We start from the raw sequence: 27,863 nt of genomic DNA, 5'->3' as shown, positions 1-27,863 counted from the left end.
ATTCGTTACGGTAGCCAGTCTCCTCCACGATCTACTGCCAAGAAGATTTATTGTCATCCACATTATCCTCCCATCGCTTTCTTGGTCTCCCAATACAAGGTGTCACAAAAAGATTGATCATAATTTAAACCACGAATTTTAAATATGAAAATAAGTCGATTCGGACTAAATTACCTATATGGAAAAGTGCCCCCAGAAAAAGTTATGGGGTGTTAGGTTACAAAGTAAAACCGAATTTTTTAATATTGCTCCAAAACAGTTTAAAATTTTTTTATAAAAATTTATATGGTGTGTAAGCATGTTCTGGCCAATAAAATCGAAGTAGCGAAAAAAAATTCTCGTTTTTTTCTAGATTTTAGTGGGTTTCCAAACCTTTCGCCCCCCAACTTTTTTGTACGTTCGTTGGTTGGTTTCACATCAGCCAGTTCAGGCCAAAATAAGTTAGTAATCATCACGTTATAGGCCAACGTCTTTCTCAAAGAAATATGGACCGATGATGCTACCAGTAAAAGTAATTATCACCTGGCGATGGAAGAAGAGATATAAAACCTTATAATACCTATAAAATTTTAATTGTCCAATTATCTGTAATCTATTAATTAATAATTACTTCCAATATTGTCGCGATTAGACTTTTAAAAATTACTTTGTCTCCTCTATTAAAGATTTTGAAATAATCTGGTTCTTTAAATAATATCCTGCGTAGGTATTTAAATCATTTTTATATCTGCCAAAACTTAAATTTAGATTTTATATCATATTTTATTATACCTTGTTTCGAACATACGTGGGATTTATTGGATAACTATTGTGGATCATATGCAAATAAAAAAAAAATATTTTGTGGTTTGTACCTTCCTCGAAAAGAAAATATGACCTCTTGTTTATATACAATGCATTACAAGCTTTGTTAAAACTCGTTTATACGGAGGAACTTTTGAAGTAGTTGATTTATTAAGTTGATATATTAAGTGAGAGTTTGTAATACTTAAGCCACTCATCTATGTCTAAAAAGACTTGTTCTACATCAGTTTCTAATTTTCTGGGATGTTTATTGGCATACAGAAGACCAGTGTCATCTGCATACAGATACAACATGCCCTTCAGAGGTAAATTGGATACGGAATTCATATAAATCAGAAAAAGTGTTGGTCTCAATATAGTCTATAATGACACCAATCCAATTGGGATCTGAAGACCAATTGAGTCTTGAGGAACTCCACATCCAATATCTTCTGCTGCGCTTAGCACATTGTTACATAGCACTTTTTGTATTATGTCACTCAAATAGTCCCTCAACCAAACTAAGGCAATTTCAGTTATCCCATTTGTTCAAGCATTAAAATAAGTATGTCATATGTCAACTGTATCGAAAGCTTTTTGCAAATCCAATGATATAAATACACAACTTAACCCTTTGTCTAATTTGTTGTATAAGTCTGTAATTAAGTCAGTAGCAGCAGAGACTGTGCTTGAACCATGTCTAATACCATTGCCTATTAATCCAGTAGCTGGATGAATCAAGGAATTGTACAACTTCATTGTTTACACAAGAGAGAGAGTGAGAAAGTTAGAATATCTCGGACACATAATGAAAAACGGCACTAAATACAGATTACTGACAATAATCCTTTAAGGCAAAGTATTCAGAAAGCGAGGAATTGGTAGAAGAAGAATATTATGGTTAAAAAACCTGAGGAAATCGTTCTTCACAACAACAACTAATCTATTTAAAGCATCAGCTAATAAAATAATTATGATCCAATCAGCTAGAATGATCGCCAATATTCGAAACGAATAGACACCAAAAGAAGAAGTTGTTTACAGATGATTCCAAGATCTTTAACATGACTGTTGAAAGAGATATTGGCCGATAACTTCCAGGTTGCTTTGAGTCCCTTCCTTAATATAATGGACCACTATAGCAATTTTCATAGAGTTTGGGATTAATCCAGTAATAAGAGAGAGGTTAACTAATTTCTTTATAATCGGTAGCAGTTCCTCAGCAAACTCTCTAATAATATCCACACTAAAATCATCACATCCTGGAGGGATTCGATGAGCGTTTTCTTATCACAGTTTTGTTCGATATTGTAAAACCATTGGAAGTGATTGACTTGTTAATTTTTGTGGTAAACTCTCTTGGATCAGGTCTATATTAAAGTCCACTACTGTTAGGTTTTTTATCTTTAGGCAGATAAAAATAAAGTTAATTACTGTTAAGGACTGTATTTATTTTCGCTGGTAAGAATATAATACACTAAGAATATTGTTTAAGTACAGCCATGCCGACATCTTGGAAAACGATTCACTTCGTATTCTTCCCGATGTCTGAGTCGCCATTAAAAAGAGCATATCTTCTGGTTTTTAAATTTGCAAACATGCAGACGTGGAGTTGCCATATTTATAAAAAAAGTTAAACAATTTCTAACAACTACTTCCAAAAGATCATTGTGATGGAAATCATGAGGTCTGTATACTCATCCCACTGCCAAATACCTATCAATCTGTAAGAAAAGTATTCAAAATTTTGTGTTATATTTATCTTATAGACTTCAGATATTCCACTAAATACATTCACATTAAAATATGGTTCTTCACTAGCTCTAAACCAATGTTCAGTCACTACAATTACATTTGGCATATTCAACTTAACTACCAATCCTTTCAGTTCTAGAATTCTATTCATTATTGATTGAGCATTTAAGTATACTAAACTAAGTGCAAAAATGGAATCAAAATCAACGGACAGACTATTAGTAATCTTCGCTATGCTGATGATACAGTCATAATAGCTGATAGCCAAGAAGCGCTACAACGACTAATAGATAGAATAAACACTGAAGGAGAACGACTGGGCTTGAATATTAATATAGACAAGACGAAGGTAATGGTGGTTAGCAGAACACGAAATATGCAATTAAATATAAGAGTAAACAATAGGAACATCCAAAAGGTCCCCAAGTTCAGATATCTCGGTAGTTGGATAACTGAAGATCTAGATCCAGACATAGAGATACGTAGCAGGATTGAGCAAGCGAGAACAGCATTTACTAATATGAGAACCTTGCTAAACAACAGCAGCCTTAACTTAACGCTTCGATATCGCTTTGTAAAATGTTACATGGTGCATGGTCTGCTATATGGTGTAGAAACCTGGATCATAAAGGCCAATGTGATGAACCCATTGGAGGCCTTTGAAATATGGGTTTTTAAAAGACTGGACAGACCACACAACAAATATCGAAGTATTAAATCGAATGGGCAGACAACGAGAATTGCTGCCAATAATAAAAAGAAGAAAAACTGCTTATCTGGGTCATATATTTCGAAATTCCAAGTTCTTAAAGCTTATTATGGAAGAGAAGATAGAAGGAAAACGGGACATCGGAAGAAAGAAGTACTCATGGCTTAAAAACATAAAGGATTGGACAAACCTCGATGCCCATCCACTCTTTAGAGCCACACAAGACCGAGAGGAGTATGCCAGAATTGTCGCCAACATCCACTAATTGGAGAGAGCACCATAAGAAGAAGAAGAAGAAGAAACTGAGTAATTTACATTACTACATTAAATGTTATCTAACCTAAATTGAATTTGTAGGTTATTTATTAGCCATTTTTAGCTGTCTAACCAAATACGCTGAGAGATCGAAAGAGAAGTGAAGACAGAAGAAAATGTAATATACAGTGTATAAATGAATGGACACAAAATAGAAAAAAAATGGAATAGCCACATAAGAAGAATGGGGGAGACCCGTGTAGTCAAAATAGCAAGAGATAAGTCACCAATTGGCAGAAGAAGTACCGGACGACCGCGTAAAAAATGGAGTGACAACCTTTAATAGAGGTATTAATCCGCCAATGAACAAGCAGAATTGCTTATAAAGAAGAAGAAAAATATCTTTTGTTTTAATATCACGAGACCTCACTTTTGCCACAATTAGGTACTGATACTGGTTGTAATAGTCTGACGTGCACTAATTTCTCATTCGCAGATTCTTTTCTTTAGCTGTATGACTTTGGTTTTTTATTTGGATATTTTCTTTCTTCAGATTTCGCAGTTTCTGCAGTCCATTTTGGTTTTCCACTATGAGGGAATTAAATGTACTACTTAAGAAAACCATAGATTCTTCACTATTCTAAAAAGATTTTTGAAACTCGATGATTTCATTACGTTTCAAAGATGAATTCTTAATGTCTGCTGACTTAACCTCACTTTTTTGCACATTGATCACATTTGACTGTACCTATTTTCTTTCATTGCACTGGATTTCCTAGCACTACTATCGTGGCAGTAATTTCTCATGCAAATGCTAGAGATCACAACATTTACAACTTTTTTTACAATAAAAACAACATTTTTCTGTAGAGCACATTTTTGCAACGTTTACTTTAACTTAACCTCTCTTACTCCTAGTTTAGTTAGTTAACAGATTTCTTAATTTTTTGAAAAGACGAATCTGGATTTTTATATAAGTAAATATACAACATATAACCACCGAATATATTGACAAGAAAGACAAAATACTTTTTTTATTAAATATGGTGATTTTGAGATCGGCTGAGTGTCTTTTATTTGCAGTTAACATATGTTCATTTACCGATGAAACTCCCTGTATAAAAATAGACTAAATTAAACAAATACTAAATTATAAACCGCAAAAAAGAAAAAGTACTTCTTTAGCATACTTTCCACTAAGCTCCATATAAATCAGTTTTTATGTTGTTTGTGAAGTGTTATTAATAGACTTCGGCAAATATGCAAATAAAAATGTAGAAAATATGCGCATAAATATGCACGTGTTTACCCGAAAATATGCAAATATTTTACAAAATATGCATACAAATAAATAAAAAAATCGTAAAATAGTAACAATTTTATTTAAAAAAAAAAGTGTACATAACTAAATATTTCCTACTATTCATTACGATTTACATTTATTTTAAGTAACTACATCATTTTTAAGTATGAATAAACTTATTTAGAATTATGGTAACAATAAATGACCAAGTGGTGTTCAAAATTTTCTAACAAAAACTTGTGGCTTCTGTCTGAGTACATATATTTATATATGGAAAAACTTCGTTCAACATCAACTGATGTAACGGGAGCATTTTTCAAACTAACCAAAACATTTGGTTCTAAATTAATTGTTTCCGAAATATTTCAAGCTAGAACACTGACTACTTCAGAAAGAATATGGTAACCTTTATTTTTTTCCATAGTAGCTTCAAATTTTTTTAAAATATCTTTTCCAATATTACCTCTAACGCTCCGACAATATGACGCAAATTCTTTTATTAATGCTGTACTTTCGAACAATGACAGTTTTGGTGATTCTAACTGAGTAATTGTTTTTTGAACAAAACTAAAATTTGATTTTATAAATGAATGTTCTTGTTGAAGCAAGTTACTCTGAAAAGTTTGTTTAGAATCCAAAAGAGATTGGGAACTTTCATCTGTTAACGTATCAATTATCTTCTTTATTTTAACAAAATGATCTGCATAAAAATTAGCTGCTTCTAACCATGTTCCCCATCGCGTTAAAATAGGTTGTGGTGGAAGAGGAATGTTAGGTAGCATTTCTTTATAAAGTTGAATTCTTATAGGAGATTTAAGAAATACTTTTTTGACACTGGATATCATGGTATTTACAAGAGGAAACTTTTTTCGTATTTCCTCTGCAACTCTGTTTAATCCATGCGCTACACAAGTAACATGTATTAAATCTGGGAAAAATATTTTTAAATTTTGTCCTGCTTTCACCATATAAGGAGCAGCATCCGATAAAATAAGCAGTAATTTATTAGAAGGAATAGTTGTCGGAAGAAAAAAAGTTGCTAATGATTCTTGTATAAAACGCGAAATTGTTAAAGCATTTGTTTTCTCAAGTTGCTGGCATGAAATAAGATGAGATTTTGGTAAGGTATCTTCTTTAAGAACACCAATCAATAAATGAGCAATATACTTTCCTGAGGAATCAGTGGTTTCGTCTACAGATATGTAAAAATAATTATCTGCAATTTCTTCCTTAATATTAATTAACACCGACGAGTATAGCCCGTTCACATTATTTCTTCTTAGAGACCGATCACTTGGAACAATAAGTTTGCAATATTTTTTTAGAAACGAACTAAAATTTACATTGGCTAATTTTGAAAGCGGTATGTTTGCAGACACTAATGCGCGACACAAGTCTTCATTAAAAGTTTCTTGCTCATCTAATTTTTTTGAAGTAGATTGGAAACATTTAGCCATTGAAGTTTGATGTTTTCCTCCTATTTTTCCTTTTTTTGCAATGTGTGAAGCAGTTCTCACATGTTGGTCTATCTGAAATTTCTTCTCACATGCTATCTATAAATAAAAATAAAAACCTTTATTTTAACCCAACCTTTAAAATATAAAAATATACAAGGTGTTTTTGGTTAATCAAATAACTGGTTTGGAAAAAAAAAACACTTAAATGCAGTATTAATCCACAAATTAGTTTTTGTTACTAACCATTAGTACATCATATAACTTATTTTAAAATTCAACAAAAGTTTTTTTTTTGTTAATTCAATTACAATAAAAATAATTGTGTTTTAGAATAGCTGACTTCATAAAAAAAAGGAAAGGTGAAAAATTTTTCTAAATACACACCATTGTATTGTACCATGGACAATTTTTTCTCACTAAAGGAAGCTATTTTTCATTTAAAAACAACCTACGAGTACTAAATTTCAAGTAAATACGTTTATTGGTTTTAAAGTTATTGTTGTTATTAACTAAAAGAATTTAATTTTTTTTTTAATTTTAACACCCTGTATCTCGAAAAGTAAATAAGTTTGACCCCTCATTAACTATATCGTTTTGTTCAATTTTTCGAGAAGTATCTACAGTCAAACGTTGTGTCATTTGGAAACACCCTGTATGTATGAAATATTAGATATTTAAAAGAAAATATTAGATACTTACAATTTTGCCACAGACTGAACAGTAGATTTTTCCCATATCCATAGACAGCTCTTTATAAGGTTTAATCCAAGTTGACGCACTGGTTGTTTTAGGCATTATAAAACCACAATCTTCCTTTTTGTTACGCACAACGAGTGTTTACGCTTTGAATATCAAAACAAAAATGATTTACAAATCTGAGCATCAAATTAGAAATGTTTAGGTACCTAATTCAATAAACTGGGAGATTTTGGAAAATCCCTAAATTAGGAACAAAACTATTAGCCGTTTACCTGCTGTTAAGATACAATAAATTGTAGATAGATTTGGGGATTAGATCATAAAATGCAAATGAGCGAACCCTTAGCGATTATCCAATAACTGAATGCCTCAGTGACCGAGACTTTCTAAGAATGTTGAGGGCTACTTAAATTGATCTTCTTTGAAATTGTAAATGTTTTGTACCTGTAGAGATTACGTACTTAAATCATTTCTTGATTAAAATGAGTACAAAATTTTATACAAGAATTGAAATAAATTGGTATGTTTAAAAATTTTCAAATACAGTATAAAAATCTGAACTTTTATGCACTTTATGCAAACTTTTATACAAATATGCCAAAATATGAAATATTTGCATAAAATATGAACAATATGCAAAATATGCAATATGCATATTTGCCGAAGTCTAGTTATTAACATTTTCTTTTATTTTTATAATTGTTGAGTTCACCCTATTTCTAAATCCTTAATCAATTTAAAAAACTTTAATAAGAAACATGTGAAACTAGTCGTTGCTAAAACGTATTATCGTTAGCGTAAAAATAGGTCAACCACGTTGTGAGGTTTTTACAATCCAGTCACATTTGACCCTAAAATCTTCCTATGACCCAATTCTAAGATCTTTAGGGTAACACATCGGTGGAATCTGCTTAAAAAAATTGGCAGGATATCAAATGAGTGAAAGCATTGATCTGCGTACTATTTTTATATAAATGAATGTTGGTTTAGACATGACGGCATTTACCAAGATTAAGTCATTGACGAAGACGCACGCGATACAAAAATAAACCAAAAACTAAATGTCGGGAAAACTTTGGAATAGACTTTGTCATAACACGATTAGTTCTTTCTCGTGATAAAATTATTCCGGCACGTCGGAAATGACTGGCGTCAAGATTTCTTCAACGTTATTTCTAGTTGTACATTACTATTTTTATATTACACACAGCTTATGCACTGCCCAAGGTTTTTAAATTAAAATGGCGAAAGACATAAACTAGATCAAGTTATTTAAGCCACTGGAAGAATGTGAAAAGTCTTCTGTTCCACTATTTCATATTTGTTAATCACATGATATGCTATATTCTCCTCTGTTAAATTGTAAATAAAAGTAAATCTTATTCCATTACCTACTATCATAAAAGTTTTGATATACATATTTAAAAACAAGCCTTCTCCAGAATTCAAGAAGCTTGAAAGAGTTTAGTTACTTGGCAGAGAAAAGACGGAATCAAAAGGAGATGGAAAAGGAGGGGAAAGGATTTTCGAGCTGTATCTCGTAAACTAATAACCATAACAAAAAGTTTATCAGACCTTATTTGTAGCAAATTAAAACATCTACAACTTTGTTTGTATTACTTTTAATCGTAAGGTGGATAATGAAAAGTTATAAACAAAAATAACTAAAAATTTTGAAACAAACTTTCTTTTGGACCTTTGGACTTTTTTTCTGGTAATTTTACAACAAAAAGACATCAGATCAATATCATAGAGAGTTTTTCATAGAAGAATTTTCACTACAAATTTGTTTAATTTCAATAATTTTTCTGGGTTTTACAGAGCTCCAAAGTTGACCGGGTTATTGATTACTCGTAAGAACGTACCATTAGACTTTCACCAATTATCGGTAAGATAGTTTCGAAACAAATTCAGATTTCTGCTTTAATCTGAACCTTCTATAAATGCAAGGTATAACAGACGTTGATAAAGATGTTAATAGAGACATGGGGAATCTAAAATTTGCATTCCACGACATGTCTATCAACTAAGCAGAAATCCTTAACGAATTTGTTTCTTGTACTCATACAGAGTAGATCCGAATAAAATGAAAAAGACAGCAAAGATTTGATTTCACGTACAAAGCGTCTATGTATCTGTTGATACGTATTTCGACTTAATAAGCCTCATCAGAACAGTTATTCATAGCCGTTCTCAACGTGAAAAATAATCTTCTCTGTCTTTTAAGAAGCAACAATAAAATGGCTTCGTTATGGACGCAATAGCGACATCTGATAGAAAAATCGGTAAGATAGTTTCGAAACAAATTCAGATTTCTGCTTTAATCTGAACCTTCTATAAATGCAAGGTATAACAGACGTTGATAAAGATGTTAATAGTCGTGGACATGTCGTGGAATGCAAATTTTAGATTCCCCATGTCTCTATTAACATCTTTATCAACGTCTGTTATACCTTGCATTTATAGAAGGTTCAGATTAAAGCAGAAATCTGAATTTGTTTCGAAACTATCTTACCGATTTTTCTATCAGATGTCGCTATTGCGTCCATAACGAAGCCATTTTATTGTTGCTTCTTAAAAGACAGAGAAGATTATTTTTCACGTTGAGAACGGCTATGAATAACTCTTCTGATGAGACTTGTTAAGTCGAAATACGTATCAACAGATACATAGACGCTTTATACGTGAAATCAAATCTTTGCTGTCTTTTTCATTTTATTCGGATCTACTCTGTATGAGTACAAGAAACAAATTCGTTAAGAATTTCTGCTTAGTTGATAGACTTGTCGTGGAATGCAAATTTTAGATTCCCCATGTCTCTATTAACATCTTTATCAACGTCTGTTATACCTTGCATTTATAGAAGGTTCAGATTAAAGCAGAAATCTGAATTTGTTTCGAAACTATCTTACCGATTTTTCTATCAGATGTCGCTATTGCGTCCATAACGAAGCCATTTTATTGTTGCTTCTTAAAAGACAGAGAAGATTATTTTTCACGTTGAGAACGGCTATGAATAACTGTTCTGATGAGACTTATTAAGTCGAAATACGTATCAACAGATACATAGACGCTTTGTACGTGAAATTAAATCTTTGCTGTCTTTTTCATTTCAACAATTAGTTTTCTATTATATATATTTTTTATTCATATCATTTTAATATTTTCTTAATATTCCTATGTTATTACTAGCTTATTATCAACCCATTCCGCCATCACAATGTGATCTATTCACATCGTGATCAATTTTTGTAAAGTAAAGGAATCACTTACCTTGTAACAAATAAATCGTAGCCTGATACTCCGCCAACTTTTCATCTATGTAATCCTGCGATTGGTTAGCAATAATCTCAGCAGTGGTAGGTCCTGTATCCTCCTCCTCGTCGGGGTCATAGTTATGCGGTAAGGGAGGTGGTTCCAAAGGAACCCCGACGTACTCGAAATCTCGACTTGGGGGACCGAACGAGGGCGATTCGGTATTGGGTGTGTAGGATTGGGGAGCACTTCTGAAGTGCTCAGGAGAGTATGGTTGAATGCCTCGGAAGTGATCAGGGGAATAGGGTTGGATGCCTCGGAAATAGGGCCCGTCTGATGGTGAGGCGCAGCGGTTGGGTGCTGGAGAAGGCTGAAAAAAAAATGACGAAATTAGTAAAAAATATCAAAAACATAGCTAGCAATGAAAAACATAAAGAATGAGAGATATTACTTCTTATTCGATAATGGAGCAAGTGAAAAATAGAGATGAAAAGAACTCCACACTTCACAAGACGCTCAAAAGGGAGAATAATTAAAAAAAAAACGTTATATAAATATGCTAACGCTAATAACGCAATATAAAAAAAATGCTTTATAAATAAAATACCTTAAAACACTTGATAACAAAAATTTGAACGCTAATGTCACTAATATAGCGATTTTGACAGATGCCCACGACCATTTTTGAAGATTTTATTTTCTAGTGCTCATGATTACGCCTTATATGAGCCTGAATGTCATTATGACAAGTGGCAAATATACTTAATCAATAAAGTTTTGATAATAATTGTCAAAAATGAATATTGTATCAATTTTTATTTATATTATATCCATGAGTAAGTAACATATTTTTATGTGCAATTCAGTTATTAGGAGTAAGTTCTAGAGATATATAAAGTTATAAAAGCACAGAACAAGGAACGAAGGACAAGGATAACGAAGATAGATACCAAAATCTGGAAAATGTGCTACAAAGAATTGCTCAGTAATTTTTTTGGTGTTGTAATTAAACATATTATTGGAAGGAGTCAAACGTTTCAGGTGATTTTAGTACTTTCGTGTATCGTTGTGACTGACGACATTGATTAAAAACTACTACACATGCTGATGGTTAGTCGTCGTGTGACCATTACAGTGACATAGTTTGGTAAAGTAAACTCGCTTTCGGGTGTCTCAGACCGACGCTACTAATATCGATACAAAAATATTCCGAGGTGAGCTCTTAGATGTGAAGATGGATCAGAGAAAGAGGAACATTACGTTGAGAAGGTTATACATTGCGACAGTGAATCAGAATAGGTATAGGTATGTTAATAAACTAAAAGTATTATAGCAAGTCAATCTAAATTTTTATTGTTTTTGGCAAGAACCACACAACTCACTGGAAGACTCATCCTCTAAAGCCAAGAACCACTAGAACAAGACAGGATAACATAATAATTCGCTTACAAGGGCCTACAAAAATCTATGCTTTTATATGACTCTTATATTTATCTAGGCTAGGTCACCGTAATCGTGCCAGCGCAAAAGATCTTTGGAGGAGAGACGTTTATGGTAAAGAAATTAAGAATGACTCTACAATGGTTCCAATTTCTTCTTCGTTGCATTAGGTTTGATGATAAAGAAACACGTGCAGAGCGATCAAAAATTAAAAAGCTAAGCTCTCATTTTCAATAAATTCTTAAAAATGGTTATAATCATTCAGCATTTGTTATCATTGATGATATGCTCCCTGCTTTGAGAGAGAAATGTTCGTTTCATCGGTACATTTCCTCAAAACCTAATAAATTCGGAATCAGGGTATTTGCAGTTTGTGATTCAAAAAATTTTAGACTTCAAAAATGAAAGTCTACGTGGGATCCCAACCCGATGGTCTATATAAATTTTCTAACAACCCTAGTGATGTGGTTTTAAGATTGTACAAACACATTTCTAGTTCACGCATTAACAATGAATAACTGGTTTACATCAGTTCCACTTGTGGAAAAATTGCTTCGGGATTCTAGGAAATCCTCCTACGTCCCACATTTCTCTTTCCCGAGATTTTTCCTTGGATTATGAGTCTAAGCAGAGGGTACTTTTCTCCTCTCATTATGTGTCCCAGATATTCCAGTTTTTTCATTTGTATGGTTTTTATGACTTCGCATTCCTTCCTTATCTTCAGCAGAACATCTTGATTTGTTACTCTTTCTGTCCATGGTATTTTCCACATTCTCCTGTAACACCACATCTCGAATGCCTCAATGTTTTTGATGTTTATCTTTTTCAGTGTCCAGGCTTCCATGCCGTACAGCAGAACGGAGAAAACATAGCACCTTAACATTCTCGTTCTTATGTAAGTTTATATTTATGTCCCGGCTGCATAGAAACTTTTTCATTTTGACAAACGATTGTCTGGCTATCTCTATTCGCCTCTTGATTTCTCTTGTCTGGTCATTAGTATCAGTGAAGCAAACCCCTAAATATTTGTAGGACGTAACTCTTTCAACTGGCTGATTATTTATGGTTAAATTCACATTGGTGTATAGCTTCTTTGTTAAATCATGAATTTAGTCTTTTTGATGTTCAGTTTTAAACCATACTTATTGGTATGGGTGTTTATGTTTTCCATCAAAAACTGTAAATTTGCTAGGTTATCTGTTACTATTAGCGTGTCATCAGCGTATCGTATATTGTTAATTAACTCTCCGTTAATGTTCATACCAATATTTTGCTCTAGGAGCGCTTCCTGACATATTGTTTCGCTATATATATTGAATAATAGTGGAGAAAGCACACAACCCTGACGCACACCTCGACGAATCTCAATTTCTTCGGTTAACTCATTATCAACTTTGATTTTTGCTGTTTGTCCCCAGTACAACCTGGATATGATGTTAATGTCACGACTGTCGATGTTTTTTCTTCTTAGGATTTCATACAGCTTTTGGTGTCTGACTTTATCGAAGGTCTTCTCAAAATCTATGAAACCTACGTAGAGGTCTTGGTTTACATCCAAACATCTTTGCATTAACACACTCAGACCAAACAAAGCTTCCCGTGTTCCCAGTCCACCTCTGAATCCAAACTGTGTGGCGCTTATGTCCTCTTCTAATTTATTAAATATTCTTTTGTGAATTATTTTTAAAAATACTTTTAGTGTGTGGCTCATCAATGCTATAGTTCTGTGGTCTGAACACTCTCTGGCGTTATTCAGTCGGCGGAGAGCCATTTCTTTGGTATGATGCCTGTTCTATAAATTGTGTTAAAGAGGTTCACCATTATTTCAAGTGCGTCGTCGTCTATTAGTTTCAACAATTCTACAGGAATTTCATCTGGTCCTGCAGCTGTACACCCCTTTTGTGTTCCTTATAGCATATTCTATTTCGCTTTTTAGGATTTCAGGCCCTGTTGTGTTGTCTGTAGGTTCTGCCACTGCTATTTCTGATCTTTCGTCTGCAAAAAGTTCTTCAATGTATTCTGTCCATCTTGCCAGTTTTTCATTTAAATCTGTAATTATCTTACCTTTTTTGTCCTTTACTATGGATGCTTGTTTCACTTTTTTACCTGTTATTTCCTTGATCTTTTTATGCATGTTAAAGCTATCGTACTTTCTATCATATTCTTCTATTTCCTTGCATTTGTCCAGAACCCAGTTCTCTTTGGCTTCCCTAATTTTTCTCTTAATTTCACGGTTCACTTCTTTGTATTTTGTCTTGTTGGTTTTATTTCTTCGCCTTTCCTCCATGAGAGGCAAAATTTCGTTTGTCATCCATTCCTTTTTCTTAATTTCGCTTGGAGCTAAGGAGCCTTCACCAGCTGTCATAAGGGCCTTTTCTATCTCCATCCATTTATTCTCTACATTGCCTGTGTTCTTATTTTTTGCAGCGATGTTTCTAAGATTGTTGTTTACCTGTTCTCTTGTCCTTTCCAGTATAGTTGCGTTTTTCAGTTACTTAACGTCTATCTTTTGTTTAACTGCACTTTTTTGTAGTTTCTTGAATCTTATATTTACTACAGCCACCACCGGATTGTGATCCGATTCTATATTAGTGCCTGGATAGGTTTTTGTAGACGTGATGGAGTTTTTAAACCGGCTTCTGATTAGTATATAATCGATTTGATTCCTGACGATGTTGTCTGCATTATCCCTTGGTGATGTCCACGTGTACAATGTACGGTTTGGTAATCTGAACATTGTGTTCATTACTACAAATTCTTTTTCTTGGCAAAATTGTATGAGACATTATTAAATGTTGCAGGAATCAATACTCATGTGATATATAAAGCAAACAACGAAGATCCAAATATACAACAATGACATGTTTTAGGAAATTTAGCAAACGCATTGGTTCATTTATATTTGAAAAGAAGAGCAGCTCTTGGCAATCTTCCGAAGATGCTGAAGGTGAGACTTCTGGAAGTAACTCCAAGTGATGCACCGTGCCGCACCAAAATGAAGAAATGCCATTACCTGCTGAAAGGTGCATCTACTGTAGCTGAAGAAAGAATAGAAAAACTTGTTTTTCCTGCTACAAATGCAATGTATTTATGTGTTTAGAGCATATCACAGGTGTATGTCAGTACTGTAGGGAACTACAATAAAAGTATATTGTTAAATGTTAAAAAAGGAAATTATATAAATGTCTAAATTGAAATGCCCTCAATATTTTTTTGTCCAAACAAAAAGTCCAATGAAATAAAACAGAAGGAAAACAGCCGGTAGGTAAGCAATTAACGCGAAACATAGTTACATTGGCAATTGAGAAATGGTATCATTATGACATAACATTACATATACTTTGTATAAACAAATAGCATTGGATAATGTAATGAAAGGAAACTTAATTGAAGTTTACAAAAAAGGTCGATGTATTGTGGAAAATTTGGAAACTATGCAATCTTAGTGACGAAAATCGCACAAATGAATTACAAAAAGACAGAAAAGCAAGCTTCTTACCCATATTTTTCAATGAACTCAATGGAGGATACACATATAGTAATGGTCGTTCAATAACAAAACGGGGGTAGTAAAAATAATCAAAATGAAAGGTAAATTATTTTAAATATGCATTTACAGGTTACAGTATTGCTGAAAAATCTACAGAGAAGATGAATATAGTCATCTTTTTTACTGAAGCGGCTGCTGTACCAAGTTCGGACGCTGGAATAAGGTTTCTAGACATGCACGAAGTCGCTAGAGTTAAGGTAAATTCTATTCGTTATGCTGGACTTTTATATTACTTGTTTTTATTAGATATTAAACATGGACACTTCCAATATTTATTTAGTATAAGAATACAGCTGCGTTTAGATATATTAGATTAGATTTAGATGTGAACATCTGCTAAAATTTCATAAACAAATTGTCGTATTGTAATGCAAATTTTTTATTCAAATTTTTAAAATAAATTTCTTTGATCTAAAATCAAGAGTAATTGCTCCAAAATAAGAATTGGTGGAGAAATCATAAACACCATGAGATTTGCAGATTACACGGTAATTATGGCTGAGAGTATAGAAGAACTACAAACTTTACTAGATGCAATAAATAGTGAATGCATTCAAATGGGACTTGACATCAACACAGATAAGACCAAATTTATGATAGTATCAAGGAGTCCAATAAATAATAAACAACTAACTCTTGGTGGATAGCAAATAGAGAGAGTGACAAAATATAAATATCTGGGAGCTTACATTAACACAGAATTAGATCTAGACCAAGAGATCCGGGTACGAATAGAAATGGCAAGGGCAGCGTTCTTAAAATTCAAGCAATTGTTCTGTGACAAAAATCTGAATACTGCGCTGAGACTGAGGTTTGTTGAATGTTACGTCTGGTCGCAACTATTGTACGGGGTAGAAACATGGACACTAAAAGCGCAAATAGTTAAGAAGATTAAAGCCTTTGAACTTTGGATATACCGAAGAATTCCATGGATTGCCAGGGTCACCAATCAGGAAGTGCTGAGAAGGATGGGTCGAGACAAAAAATTGTTGAGAACGATAAAAGTACTCAAGACTGCATACCTTGGACAGATACTGAGAAATAATAAATATAGTCTTCTGCAGGTCATCATGCAGGGTAGAGTCGATGGCAAAAGGGAATAGATACAAAAAGGAAGTCATGGCTGCGAAACATTCGAAACTGGACAAACATGACTGTAGACGAATTATTCCACGTTGCAAAAGACAGAGAAGCTTTTAAAAATGTGGTCGCCAACCTCCGTTAATGGGGACGGCATAGGAAGAAGAAGAAGAAGCTCCAAAATTCCTTGTCGGGATCGCAGTTTTTATACTGTTTTATGTTGTCTTAATTTCTTAATATTTATTTATATCTGCAGATAACTCGTTTATTTCCTGATGATTTGAATTTGTTTTAAATCAGTTAGCAAAAAATTCATACAATATTCAAAATAATGGCTACATTACTGTTAAATTTGAACTTATAGGTAATGCCTTGAAATAATGTTTTATATTTCAGCACAATACTATTCTGAAAACTGCTGGGAACTATATATATCGAAGAAATACTGAAAACTGTAAAGAACTTCTTAAAGAAAGTGTGGACTTGCTTGTAAGATATTGTAAAAATGCTCTTGGAATGAAAACTGGTAATAATATTTATTACGATACACTCTTTTCCTGGCTTGTATAACATAGCGTTGATATTTCTTTAGTAATATGTATAATAAAAAAGAATTAATTTCAAAAAAACTGCCAATAATCCTGACCCTGATAAATTATGCGGGTAAAACAACTTTTACCCAATTTCGAGATTTACCCGTAACATAATTTTCCTACTTCTGTGGTTATCCCCGCTACTTATTATTTTTTACAATATCTGTCCCTTTTATTTTTTTTCTTGTCAGTTTTTCTCTATTTATTTATCCGTAGAATCCTTCAATAGAACTTCTAAATGATTCGTCCACACTATTTCTGTTGCTATTTCACACCAGGCGTCGATTTTTTAAAATTCATTCTGGTATAGCGTATGACTGGCATTCCATATTTCTGGTTTCATTTTGTAACATTCAATTAATTCTAAACATTTCTCATTATCCCATTCCATTTTTTTGTAAAAAACAAATAAGTTTCGACTAATCGCTCACCAAAAACAAACTATTCCTTTTTACTATGACAGACTATAAAACCTAGTGTCTCCACCAAACACGCACGAACAACGAATCCCTTTGAAGTATCGACAGCCGACGGAACCGTGCCCAACAATTGCAATCGTTTGCAATTGTTTGGGAGCGTTCTCAAATCTGTCTACACCAACCAAATAAAATTGTTTGCTAACAGTTGCAATCATTTGCAAACGTTTGCAAACATTTTGCGCGCTTGGTGAAAACGCACCTTAAGAATCTCAAGAAATCGTTGGTTTTAGGCTAAACTTAAAACTTTTTTTAAAACCCTTTTTTGCGTAGTGTGTATGTATTGAATAAATATCTTATTGCGATGTAACATAGGCATCATTTTCTTGTATCTTGTACAAAATTAAACGGACTAGCGGCTCACTTTCGCAGATTTAACTTATGTGACAAAAAAAATTAGTGAATAATGTTATAGTCCTTTTCCATCATATTGATAGCACATTATGTATGCAAATCCTCAACAGGTCAAAAAACCATAGGCGTCACCCTATACTTGTTTTGAAATAAATAAAAAAAATTAATATTTTAAGATGCCGTCAACAATTCATTATCTTTTAAAAAATCTTCTGTAAAATAAGTGTCCACTAATCTCACTATACCTTTTTTGTGCGTAAAAAACGTCGGTATATATGCCACACGATTATTGTTAATTATACACGGGTGATTAACGAGAGAATTCAATGTTTTACGAAATAAATTAATGTAAACAGTAATTTAAAGGTGATTATTGTTTTCTATACAAGTTATCGCCTGACACAAAAAGAATACCTTCTTTGAACGATTATCTGGAATTACTGATAAGGCTTCACTAATGATAGTTTAAGTAGTTTTTATGCCACATTACAGCTTATGCCAATAATATAAATTAGAAATTGTTTGCATCTTCCATTTAGTTTGTAGATGTACATTGTTCATGTCTTACCTACCTACGTTTTTGGTGTCGATATTTTGTTATTTGCATTTAAAAATGACGTCGACAACAGGTTTTATCCCGGTTAAGTGTAGTTTTAAAGGTGCCTTCAGTCTAAGAGAGAAAAATATAATATTAAATGTACACGATGCACTTGTACATCAACGCCCTTTAAGTAATGTTCGTGAAATCGTTAACATGTGTTTAAATATGACAGGGGTTGGAGAAGCAACAATTTATAGATTCCTAAAAGAAAGAAAAGGAGGAAATGTTTCATCTCCCAAGAAGAGTGGAGGGAGTAAACCCTTGGAAATTGAAGAAATACATAAAAACATGATAAGAAGCAGCGTCCACTCATTTTTTTTTTTAACAAAGAATTTCCAACATTGGACAAAATCCAATCATTAATTAGAGAAAACGAAGAGCTACCAATCATAAGCAACAAGAAATTATGGGGACTATTGAGAGAGATGGGATTTCGTTGGCAAAAGAATAGAAGAAATTCCGTTTTAATTGAAAAAGATTACATTGTATGTTGGAGACGAGATTATCTAAGAACTATTAAAAAGTACTGAGAATAAGGGAAAACAATTTTTTATTTGGACGAGACTTGGCTAAATGAAGGTCATACTGTACCATATCTATGGGTTGATACAAATGTGAAAAGTTCCCGTCAGACATTCATCGAAGGTGTATCTACTGGAATAAACAATATTCCCGTTGGAAAAGGACGCAGACTCATAATAACCCATATTGGAAACGAATATGGTTTTGTCAATGGTGGATTATTAAGTTTTGCCTCAATATCAACCAAAGATTACCACGAGGAAATGACTGCTGACGTTTTTGAAGAATATTTTGAGCAAATGTTGGATTTAATTCCAAAAAATTCTGTCATAGTCATGGATAATGCTAGTTACCATTCAAGACTAGCAGAAAAATTGCCAACAACGACATGGAAAAAAGGAGAGATAATCGAATGGTTGGATAAACACGCAATTGAGTACAAGGAGAATTCGACAAAAAAGGAATTATTACCTATTGTAAGGCAACATAAAGCAGCTTATAAAAAATATATAATTGATGAAATGGCATTAAACCGTGATGTAATTATTTTACGTTTACCCCCATACCACTGTGATCTGAATCCGATAGAAAATATATGGTCTCAAGTAAAGGGTGAAGTCGGACGCAACAACAAAACTTTTAAATTAGAAGACTTACAACAATTATTAGAACATTCCTTATCAAAAGTAACTCCAGAAAATTGGAAAAATGCTGTTAGTCATGCTCACAAGGAAGAAAATAAAATGTGGAATTTGGATAATATGACTGATGCAATGCTGGAACCGGTAATAATTAACATTGGAGTTGAAGATTCCTTGGAAATTCCTGAAATGGAATTTGATTAAAAGAATATTCATTTTTTTACCAATCGGCCCCTGTTACGGCCACAAATTATTTTATATATAACCAATAAAATAAACATCTTACATTTCTTGCAAATTCATTAGTACCTGTTAATCTCCATCACTCCGACACTGGCAACTTTATTTAGGGATTAGTAACCCTCAAAACTATTGTATTCTATTCTGCTTCAACCTTTATACCTGGTGGTCATACTCAATTTAAAATTGTTTTCCTATATACTTCTGTAAACTTGTTGACAAATATCTATTTTTCATTGAGTCACCCGTATCAACAGTTTAGGGATTTGCATATAATGTGCTATCAATATGATGGAAATGGACTATATACATATACAAAGATCTACAATCTACAGTTTTTTGTTTATTTTTGTTCATAAAAAAAACCTATTTATATGTATAAACTACTTTCATAATTATGTAATGATCGTTGTATCCTTCCTTATCTTCTTACAGTATTTTTCAGTTCTTGAGAAGAAAAAGGTAGCGAAACCCAATTATCCATAATATATTTATTTTTCATATTTTTTAGTAACTCTCTCAATAAGCGATAATATATCGGAACATAATAATTTAAATAATTTTCATCCTTCGGATCACATCGTACAACGGCAAAGTAAAAATATGTCACCAAAACATAAGAAGGTTAAAAATGGACAAAGAAAACAAAAGCAAGACACCATACCATCTGTTATTAAAATGAACAACATGAACCCCAACGCTATTATATCAACTCCAGAACATACTGAAGTATTTAATATACGGGTAAAGAGGAATATAAGTGAGTACAAAGAAGATTCAGATAATTTTCTTGAATCTCCAACGAATAATAAGGCAGAAAAATATAATTGGGATGTTTTGGATATCATGTCACATGTAAGGTTTTCGTTCTTTGGTGACATTTTTAATGACGGTAAGTCTAAAAGCTTTTTCTATATAATTACAATGCTCGTTAAATGAATCAGAACGCTATACAGGGTGAGTCATAACTATTGGGACATAGACTAAGGACAGGTTATTTGGACCAAAATATGGCTATTGGGCCAAATATGACTTAATAAAATGTTGCTGAGAAAAAAGATACAGGGTGTTAAAGATAATTTTTGTTTTTCGTTTTTTGCTAATAGTTTCCCTGTATATTTATAAATTGCTAAAATTGCTATCAAAATTAGCACAGAGGCATAATCTTAGATAAGAAATAGTATTTTATTTACAATTTTACGTTTTGTCATAGAGGGCGCCACGTGGATCATTCCTAATGATCAAATTGAGTGAACTTTTTCTGATGAAACTTTTTAGTAATTTTTATTAGAAAATATGACGTAAACATTTTACGTAAAATTGGTACTCTTGTTTAAACATGATAATTTCAACCGTTTTCGATAAAAACGCAGTCGAACTGCTTAGAGTTTTAAAAAAGAATTTCAAATATTATTTCATTTATGAAAAGTATGCTTTGGACTATAATAGGTATCGAAGATATCTAAGAGAAAGGCTTCACTTGAGAAAGGCAATCAGCCGAAACAGCTGTAGTGATAAGAATTTAAAATAAATTTTGTGGAAGTTTGAAAACAAAGTTTTCAGTGTTTTATTGTTACATAAAATGAATTTCCATCAAATAACGGTCGAATCCATCAATTATATATTTTTTTTATACGCCTAAGCTGTGCTAAGTAAGCTTAATAAAACCAATGTCACTGTCTCCAGTAGTCAACTGAATAACGAAGACAAATTAAAAATAGTTTCACGCTTAGTTTTTAATCGTTAGGTAAACTTCTCATTATTGTATTTCTCAAATATCTTTGTTCCTTTTTTAGAACAGATACATAATAATAGTTTAACGTATATGTTTTAGAAAGAGAGAAACTGACTAAAGAAGAAAATAACATACTACCAAGTCTTAGTAAACCGAGGTATAATTTTGATTTATTTAACGCAGTAAGTAATGCCCTAAATACGTTGCAAGAACCTCCTTGTGATGGATTTTTAATGGTTATATTCGGAAGCCGTCTGGATGAAATAAGCGATACCCGTAGCCCTTTAATTCAAACTATAAAGCATATAACTGAGTCCGCGAATGAGCAAAATACACTTATTGTATTAACTACAGCTTGTCCAGAAATTGGCAGATCAAGCAACGGAGTTGTTGAGATTAAAGAAGACGCCAAGAAAATTAGTGATACCATGGTATTACCAGTATTCGCAAAAGGTAACCTTTATTACTTTTATTCGCACCATTTTTGTTAAGCTTTTAATGTATCTCTTGTTGTTTTGTAGCATTTGTAAATTCCTTGGTATATATTGAAATCCCCTCGTATACGTATTAAAACACCAAAGTATTTCAATTCCTCTTTTCGTCGCCGAATTGATATAAACCGTTTCACAGTTTGTTTATATTTCACAGACGCATATTCTTTGGTATTTTCTTTGATTGAAAGCCGCTCGATATTGCGTTTCAAATAAACGTCCATTTAGATTCTGGGAAGGTTTTGTCGGAAAGATAATTGCGACACTCTCGCTGAGGCCATTGTCAGGGGCAATGGCTTCGGCGTTTGTCCAAATTTTACGTTAAAATTGTAATGTTTTCTTGTTTTTCGTCCCTTTTCATGGAAAATAGTTCAGTTACAGTAAAAGTGAGATTTGAATTTTTGGTCAAGATCAACAAACGTGTTTAATTTAGTCGGGAAAGACCGGCAAATTTCTTGGAAATGGTGAATTATATTTCTATGTTTCTAAGTATCTAAGAGATTTGTGTCGTCTCCAACAACCGAGTCCAAGGTTTGCGTCTAGTGCCAATTTCAACCTCAAGTAGCCAGTCCTAAGAAGTCGTTTCAAAATACTTTTCGTAGTATGGAGATGAATTTGTTCGTGCTATAGAGAATGTAAGTCCAGTTTCTAACGCCAGAAATCTTTTAAAGTGCATTTTAGTGAAATCCAGGTAACTTTTTTTGTTTGAACTTTTAAAGTAAAGATAGACTTTTTTTCCTAATAATTGCTTTCATAACAATTTAAATTGTAATAATTTAAATTGTAGGGCGTGGCTTAGCTGTCATTTTATTTGTCATTGTCCAGGAGATTCATGTAAGTATCCCTTTGTTTCATTTTTTGTAGTTGCCCCAATCCAACCCCCTTGCCATTTACTTATCTATGACCTAGTTCTCCAAATAGACCCTGAGCGCCGTTCGCATAAGTTTCGTTTATTTTGCTTGCCCTATCTCCACCCCCAGTAACTACTGTCCCCAATTTTCAACCTCCATAGTAATACCCTATGTCGTAAGCACAATGTTCATTACAGTTTTATTGTTTGTTATTAAAATTATTACCTCATGGTTACAAACACATCGATCTGTGTGTTGCTGCGTGAAAGACAGTTTAAAGAAATTTGGCTACAGCGACAAAGTTGCAAGAAATATCGAAGAGTCAGTACAGTCCACTCTCTCCTCACCCCCCGATGTCAGACAGCATAAGAACGAGAACGAAGTTGCAGCGGTCGACACACCATAAATATTTTATGTTTTATGTAAAGAAAATAAATATAAGTTCAAATGTATCACTTTTTTCTAAATAACAAGTAAAGAAGAAATTCTGAATCAGCTCCCGACAAAATGGTCCTTCGAGCCGGATTGGAAAAGTGATTGGAAAGGTGAAAAGTAATAATTATAACGAGTGAGTAATAATTAAGTAATAATTATAACGAGTGAGTACCCACATTCCTAACCTATGTTTATTTCTTTGTGTCGTTGTCGATGCATGCTCTCGGTCTGTGGAAAATATTTGTATTGCAAACAAGTAAGTACTTGCACACCTTTATTATTTATCTATATAAATCTCAATACATAGTATTTTTCCACAGACCGAGACACAAAGAAATAAACATAGGTTATTAAGGTGGGTATTCACTCGTTATAATTATTAGTTTTCATCTTTCCAATCCTGTCGATAAACCTTTTGTCGGAAGCTGATACAGAATTTCGTCTTCACTTGTTATTTAGAAAAAAGTGATACATTTGAAATTATAAAATATAAAAATATAAAATATTTATGGTGTGTCGATCGCCGCAACTTCGTTCTCGTTCTTGTTCTAATGCTGTCTGACGTTGAGGGGTGAGGAGAGAGTGGACTGTACTGACTCTCTGATATTTCTTGCAACGTTGCCGCTGTAGCCAAATTTCTTTAAATTGTCTTTCACTGTGTGCTACTTATGATAATTTTTTTTATTCTTCGCATTTCGTACCATATTCTTCCCTTTTTGGGAAGTAACTTTCCTGTTTTCTTATTTTTTATTTTTATTGTTGTTACCAACTAACAATTATCTGTTTTTGCGCAGGTATAATTCTTCTATGATAAACCAGATCCTTTCTCAACCTATCTACCCTTTATTCATTTTAAACTTAATTTAACACAAATTGCAAATGGTGCAATGGTGCAAATATTGGTGAACCAATGACAGAATAAACGAAATTGATCTGAATCAGCCGGAAAATATATATTTTTCTTACTTAGTTATTCTTTCTACCACATATGTCTCTCTCCCTTTCTACCATATATGTCTCTATGCAATACTTATGACATACTTTTTAGGTCCCAAAAGTTCGAAACTAGTGCAATGCAGTGTATTGTACGATATTCCTTTAACAATAAAAAATATTTTAGAAGAAATGTCACCTACATTTACAAGGAAATAATTTATAAATGTAATAAAGCATTTAACTAATTCTGTTGTCTTTTATTCTTTACAAAATAAGTATAATTTTGTCATGACCCAAACAGCAGAGTACGTTTTAAGTACTTACAATTTTGGTACTGTACGTACATGATGTAAAATGTACGTTTTAAGTACGTACACTGCGGTACATATCATTACGTACAGAAGAGTACGTACTATTACGTCTTAAGTATACCCATGAGAAAGAAGAGCTAAACATATTTATTATGTTAGGTTATGTTAACCTAACCTAATTTGGAGTACAGTTTTGATGTGATAATTCATTGCAAGACAGTTTCATTTAGATTTTTTTTACTTATTTTTGGTGTTGGTGCTTATAGTGTGGTTTCCTGTTATCTTATTCATTCTGTGTTTTTTAACTTATATAGTCAAACTGAAAAATGTATTTTGTGGGTGAGGAAGTATATTTAAAACAAAACCATTTGGTAAACTTTAAGATTTATAAGTTTTGCTTGTTTTTGTACTTCAAATATGAATAATAAAGATATATTCACCTATATTTACTTTTATTTACACAAATCATCATAAGTGTGTATAGAATGTACATAATATGTATATATAGTATGTACTAGGTACATACCTTCAATATGTACTAGGTACGTACCTTCAGTACGTACTAGGTACCTACCATAAATTGGGAAAGTACGTCTTATGTACGTATTGAGTTCGTACTTCGTACAGCAAAGTACGTACATTGTACATACTTTATGTCCCATCAGTACGTACTTAGTTTGTCTTATGTACGTACTTGTACTTACTGGGGAATATTCGTTCCAACGAACAAACTATTGACAGCAAGAAACACTTTAACCTTTGAGGCTAGAACTTGGTACCTTTCTTTGAAATTTAAGTGCCAAAGCCTTTCCTCTAAATTAAATAATTATAACCTTATGATTGGCAACTTAAAAGCAGTTCTCAGTCAGAAATGCATAATAACTTCTTATTATGTACATACTCAACATCATCCTGTGATTATCACCAACAGCATACCAATCCCAATAATCCGGTCACACCCTCGACCTAGGTGGAATCTTAGGAAAGCGAAGTTATATCTCTAACCTCTGTTAGTAAACTTTACTCAAAGTACGTTAGACCTATTCTTGAGTTTACTGGGCCAGTGCAGATCTCAGTCGCGATAAAATCTTACTTGAAAATGTTCAGTGTAAAGCCACAAGACTGACATACGGCCGTGTAAAACCTAATTATTAATATAGATAGCCTATCCGTGGCTCATCTCACGACATTCGAGCAGCGACGTCTTCGAGGTGATCTAATTATGTCCTTCTGTATTTTAAAACATAATTTTGCGAACCTAAACACCATATTCACTTTAAATCAAGACGAAAGATTAAGAGGCCATTGTTACAAATTAAAGAGAGAACAAACTACTGCAAGGTCCAGGGTGAACTTCTTGCCAAATAGTATATTTAATATCTGGAACAATTTGGATTAAGACGCCATATCAGCAACTAGTGTTAACATCTTCAAAAATAAACTTGTTGGCGCTTTATTTTATTTATAAGATTGTGTTATTTTAGGACCACATTATTTATTTATTGTTTCATAATTTTTGTATGATGTACTTAATTGTAACTTTATAATTGGTATTAGTTTTATAAAGATATTTTTCTTTGTTTTTTGGGCATAATAGGAGCTCGCTCCTCTGCTCTCATTTGTTATGTAATAATAATAATAATAATACACTAAATAAAAAAATATATGCAGACTGCAGTATGGAATTCTTTTCTTGAGACACTCAAGTCACATGATCTCTGTCTTCAAATCACAGAATTAAAAAATGAGGACAATTGCTGGGATATTATCGGACTGCTCCTGTAGACAACTTTTTAATAAGCTCCCTAAAAATGTCAAATTCAAAATTCGATATAGACGTACTAAATATGACTAAAATAAAAAAAATATTTTTTTACAAATGTTTTTATAGCATAAATGAATATTTTATTTGCAGTTTTTCATTGAAAAATATCCATTTTTTTACGAAATCGATAAAACAATAAAAACGTATTCTAAGTATATTTATTTTTATTTACTTATAATTTGTTATTGTTTATCAAGAATAATGATCCTAAGAACGAATAATATTCAACCGACGACTGTGATCTCTCTCAGCCCACGGATCCAGACACAATCCAAAACGGATTATTTCAGACGATTTCAAATCTCCTGAAATAATTCAAAAGGTAAATCAACATTTCTTAATCCATTCGAAACAAATATCGGCTCATTAGGCTTGATCCCGACCTATATTTAGTCGTTATTTTTCATGATATTTTGACGTAGATTTGGACAGGGCACAAAATCCAATTACTTATTACAAATCGTGAACGAATGTGTTCGGTGAATGTTCTTCATAAATATCAAGCAGACGCGTTTAAAAATATTTACAGTTATTTCACGGTATGTCCAGCTGCAATTCTTGCAGTTATTTATAAGTTTTCCATTTAGGTGTCAGTCACCTTTTTCGCAAAAATCGCAATTGCTTGCAAATGAATTGTTTTATCATGGGAGCAGGTCTTTCTTGTTCCACAGTATACCTCCTATTTGTGGAATAATTTTTTCCGATCGTTTATAAAATTAGTATTATTATACTAAATTCATTTAACAGAAAAGTAGCCGTCAACAAATGCATATACAGAACACGCGAAACCTGATATTTATATAATTGTACAGGGTTGTATTAAGATTCTAGCAGTCTATAACATCTAAATTTGAAATGAATTAATTTATAATTTTTAGGATTACTGTTAAAATAATAGTAATCAATGATTAATCTTCCAAAGAAGTATACTTTAATATTAGTTTTTGTAAACTGTCATTCACACATCATTAGATAATTGTGGTATTAATCAAAAGGCAAAAAATAGAAAGTTGTTTTTATACATTTTACGCTTTAAGACCAATATTTGAAAATAAGTAATAATATTATCATTAATGATATAAAAAAGAGACCTCTTCTTGTGTAAAAGTTAGGGAAAATACTTATACATATATTATTGGGTAGATAGACTTATACATTACATTAACAATAAAAAATAAAATTTATTAAGTCGACGTTTCGATTTCGATTTAACATTTATTTGTGTCAGCAGAAACGAATGTATATTTAGATGAATTGTGACGTCACTATTTTTGACTTTGATGCCGGTTATGTCGAAGATAGTTCGACATACCAAAATGCCGTTTTCAGATTTTGATTCAGGAGACAAAACTATATATAAATCCATTGATAGATCGTCCCCAATATTGCATAGGCGACAACGCACAAAGGAACATACTTTGCGGATATAAAACGAAAGGTTTTCTTTGAAAATGATGAAAAAAACTTTTTACTATTACATATAAGTAATATCCAATTACGAAAAATAAGTACTGGAAAACTACATAGGTACAATGAGTAAAATGGGTTACAGTTTTTCATTTTTAA

General features: G+C 32.5%; 2 protein-coding genes across 4 annotated transcripts in view; one reads left to right on the top strand and one right to left on the bottom strand.

Annotated features, from left to right (window-relative positions):
- Nucleotides 1-27,863, bottom strand: part of Msp300 (Muscle-specific protein 300 kDa) — a 477,430-nt gene that overhangs the window by 419,744 nt on the left and 29,823 nt on the right. For all 3 annotated transcript variants that reach the window (XM_072530648.1, XM_072530657.1, XM_072530658.1), the window contains exon 3: nt 10,235-10,586. In XM_072530648.1, the coding sequence (XP_072386749.1) occupies nt 10,235-10,586 (352 nt within the window). The remainder of the gene's footprint in view (nt 1-10,234; nt 10,587-27,863) is intronic.
- On the top strand, nt 10,979-24,377 carry LOC140438037 (uncharacterized). The gene is made up of 6 exons (XM_072527751.1): nt 10,979-11,052; nt 15,276-15,403; nt 16,683-16,812; nt 20,225-20,605; nt 21,548-21,901; nt 24,274-24,377. Exons 1-6 carry the CDS (start codon nt 11,013-11,015, stop codon nt 24,375-24,377), a joined length of 1,137 nt encoding a protein of 378 aa, XP_072383852.1. The 5' UTR covers nt 10,979-11,012.

Source organism: Diabrotica undecimpunctata, chromosome 4 (genome assembly GCF_040954645.1).
Source record: "Diabrotica undecimpunctata isolate CICGRU chromosome 4, icDiaUnde3, whole genome shotgun sequence".
NCBI lineage: Eukaryota > Metazoa > Arthropoda > Insecta > Coleoptera > Chrysomelidae > Diabrotica > Diabrotica undecimpunctata.
Note: the sequence above shows the minus strand (reverse complement) of the source record. Positions and strands in the feature narration are given on the sequence as shown.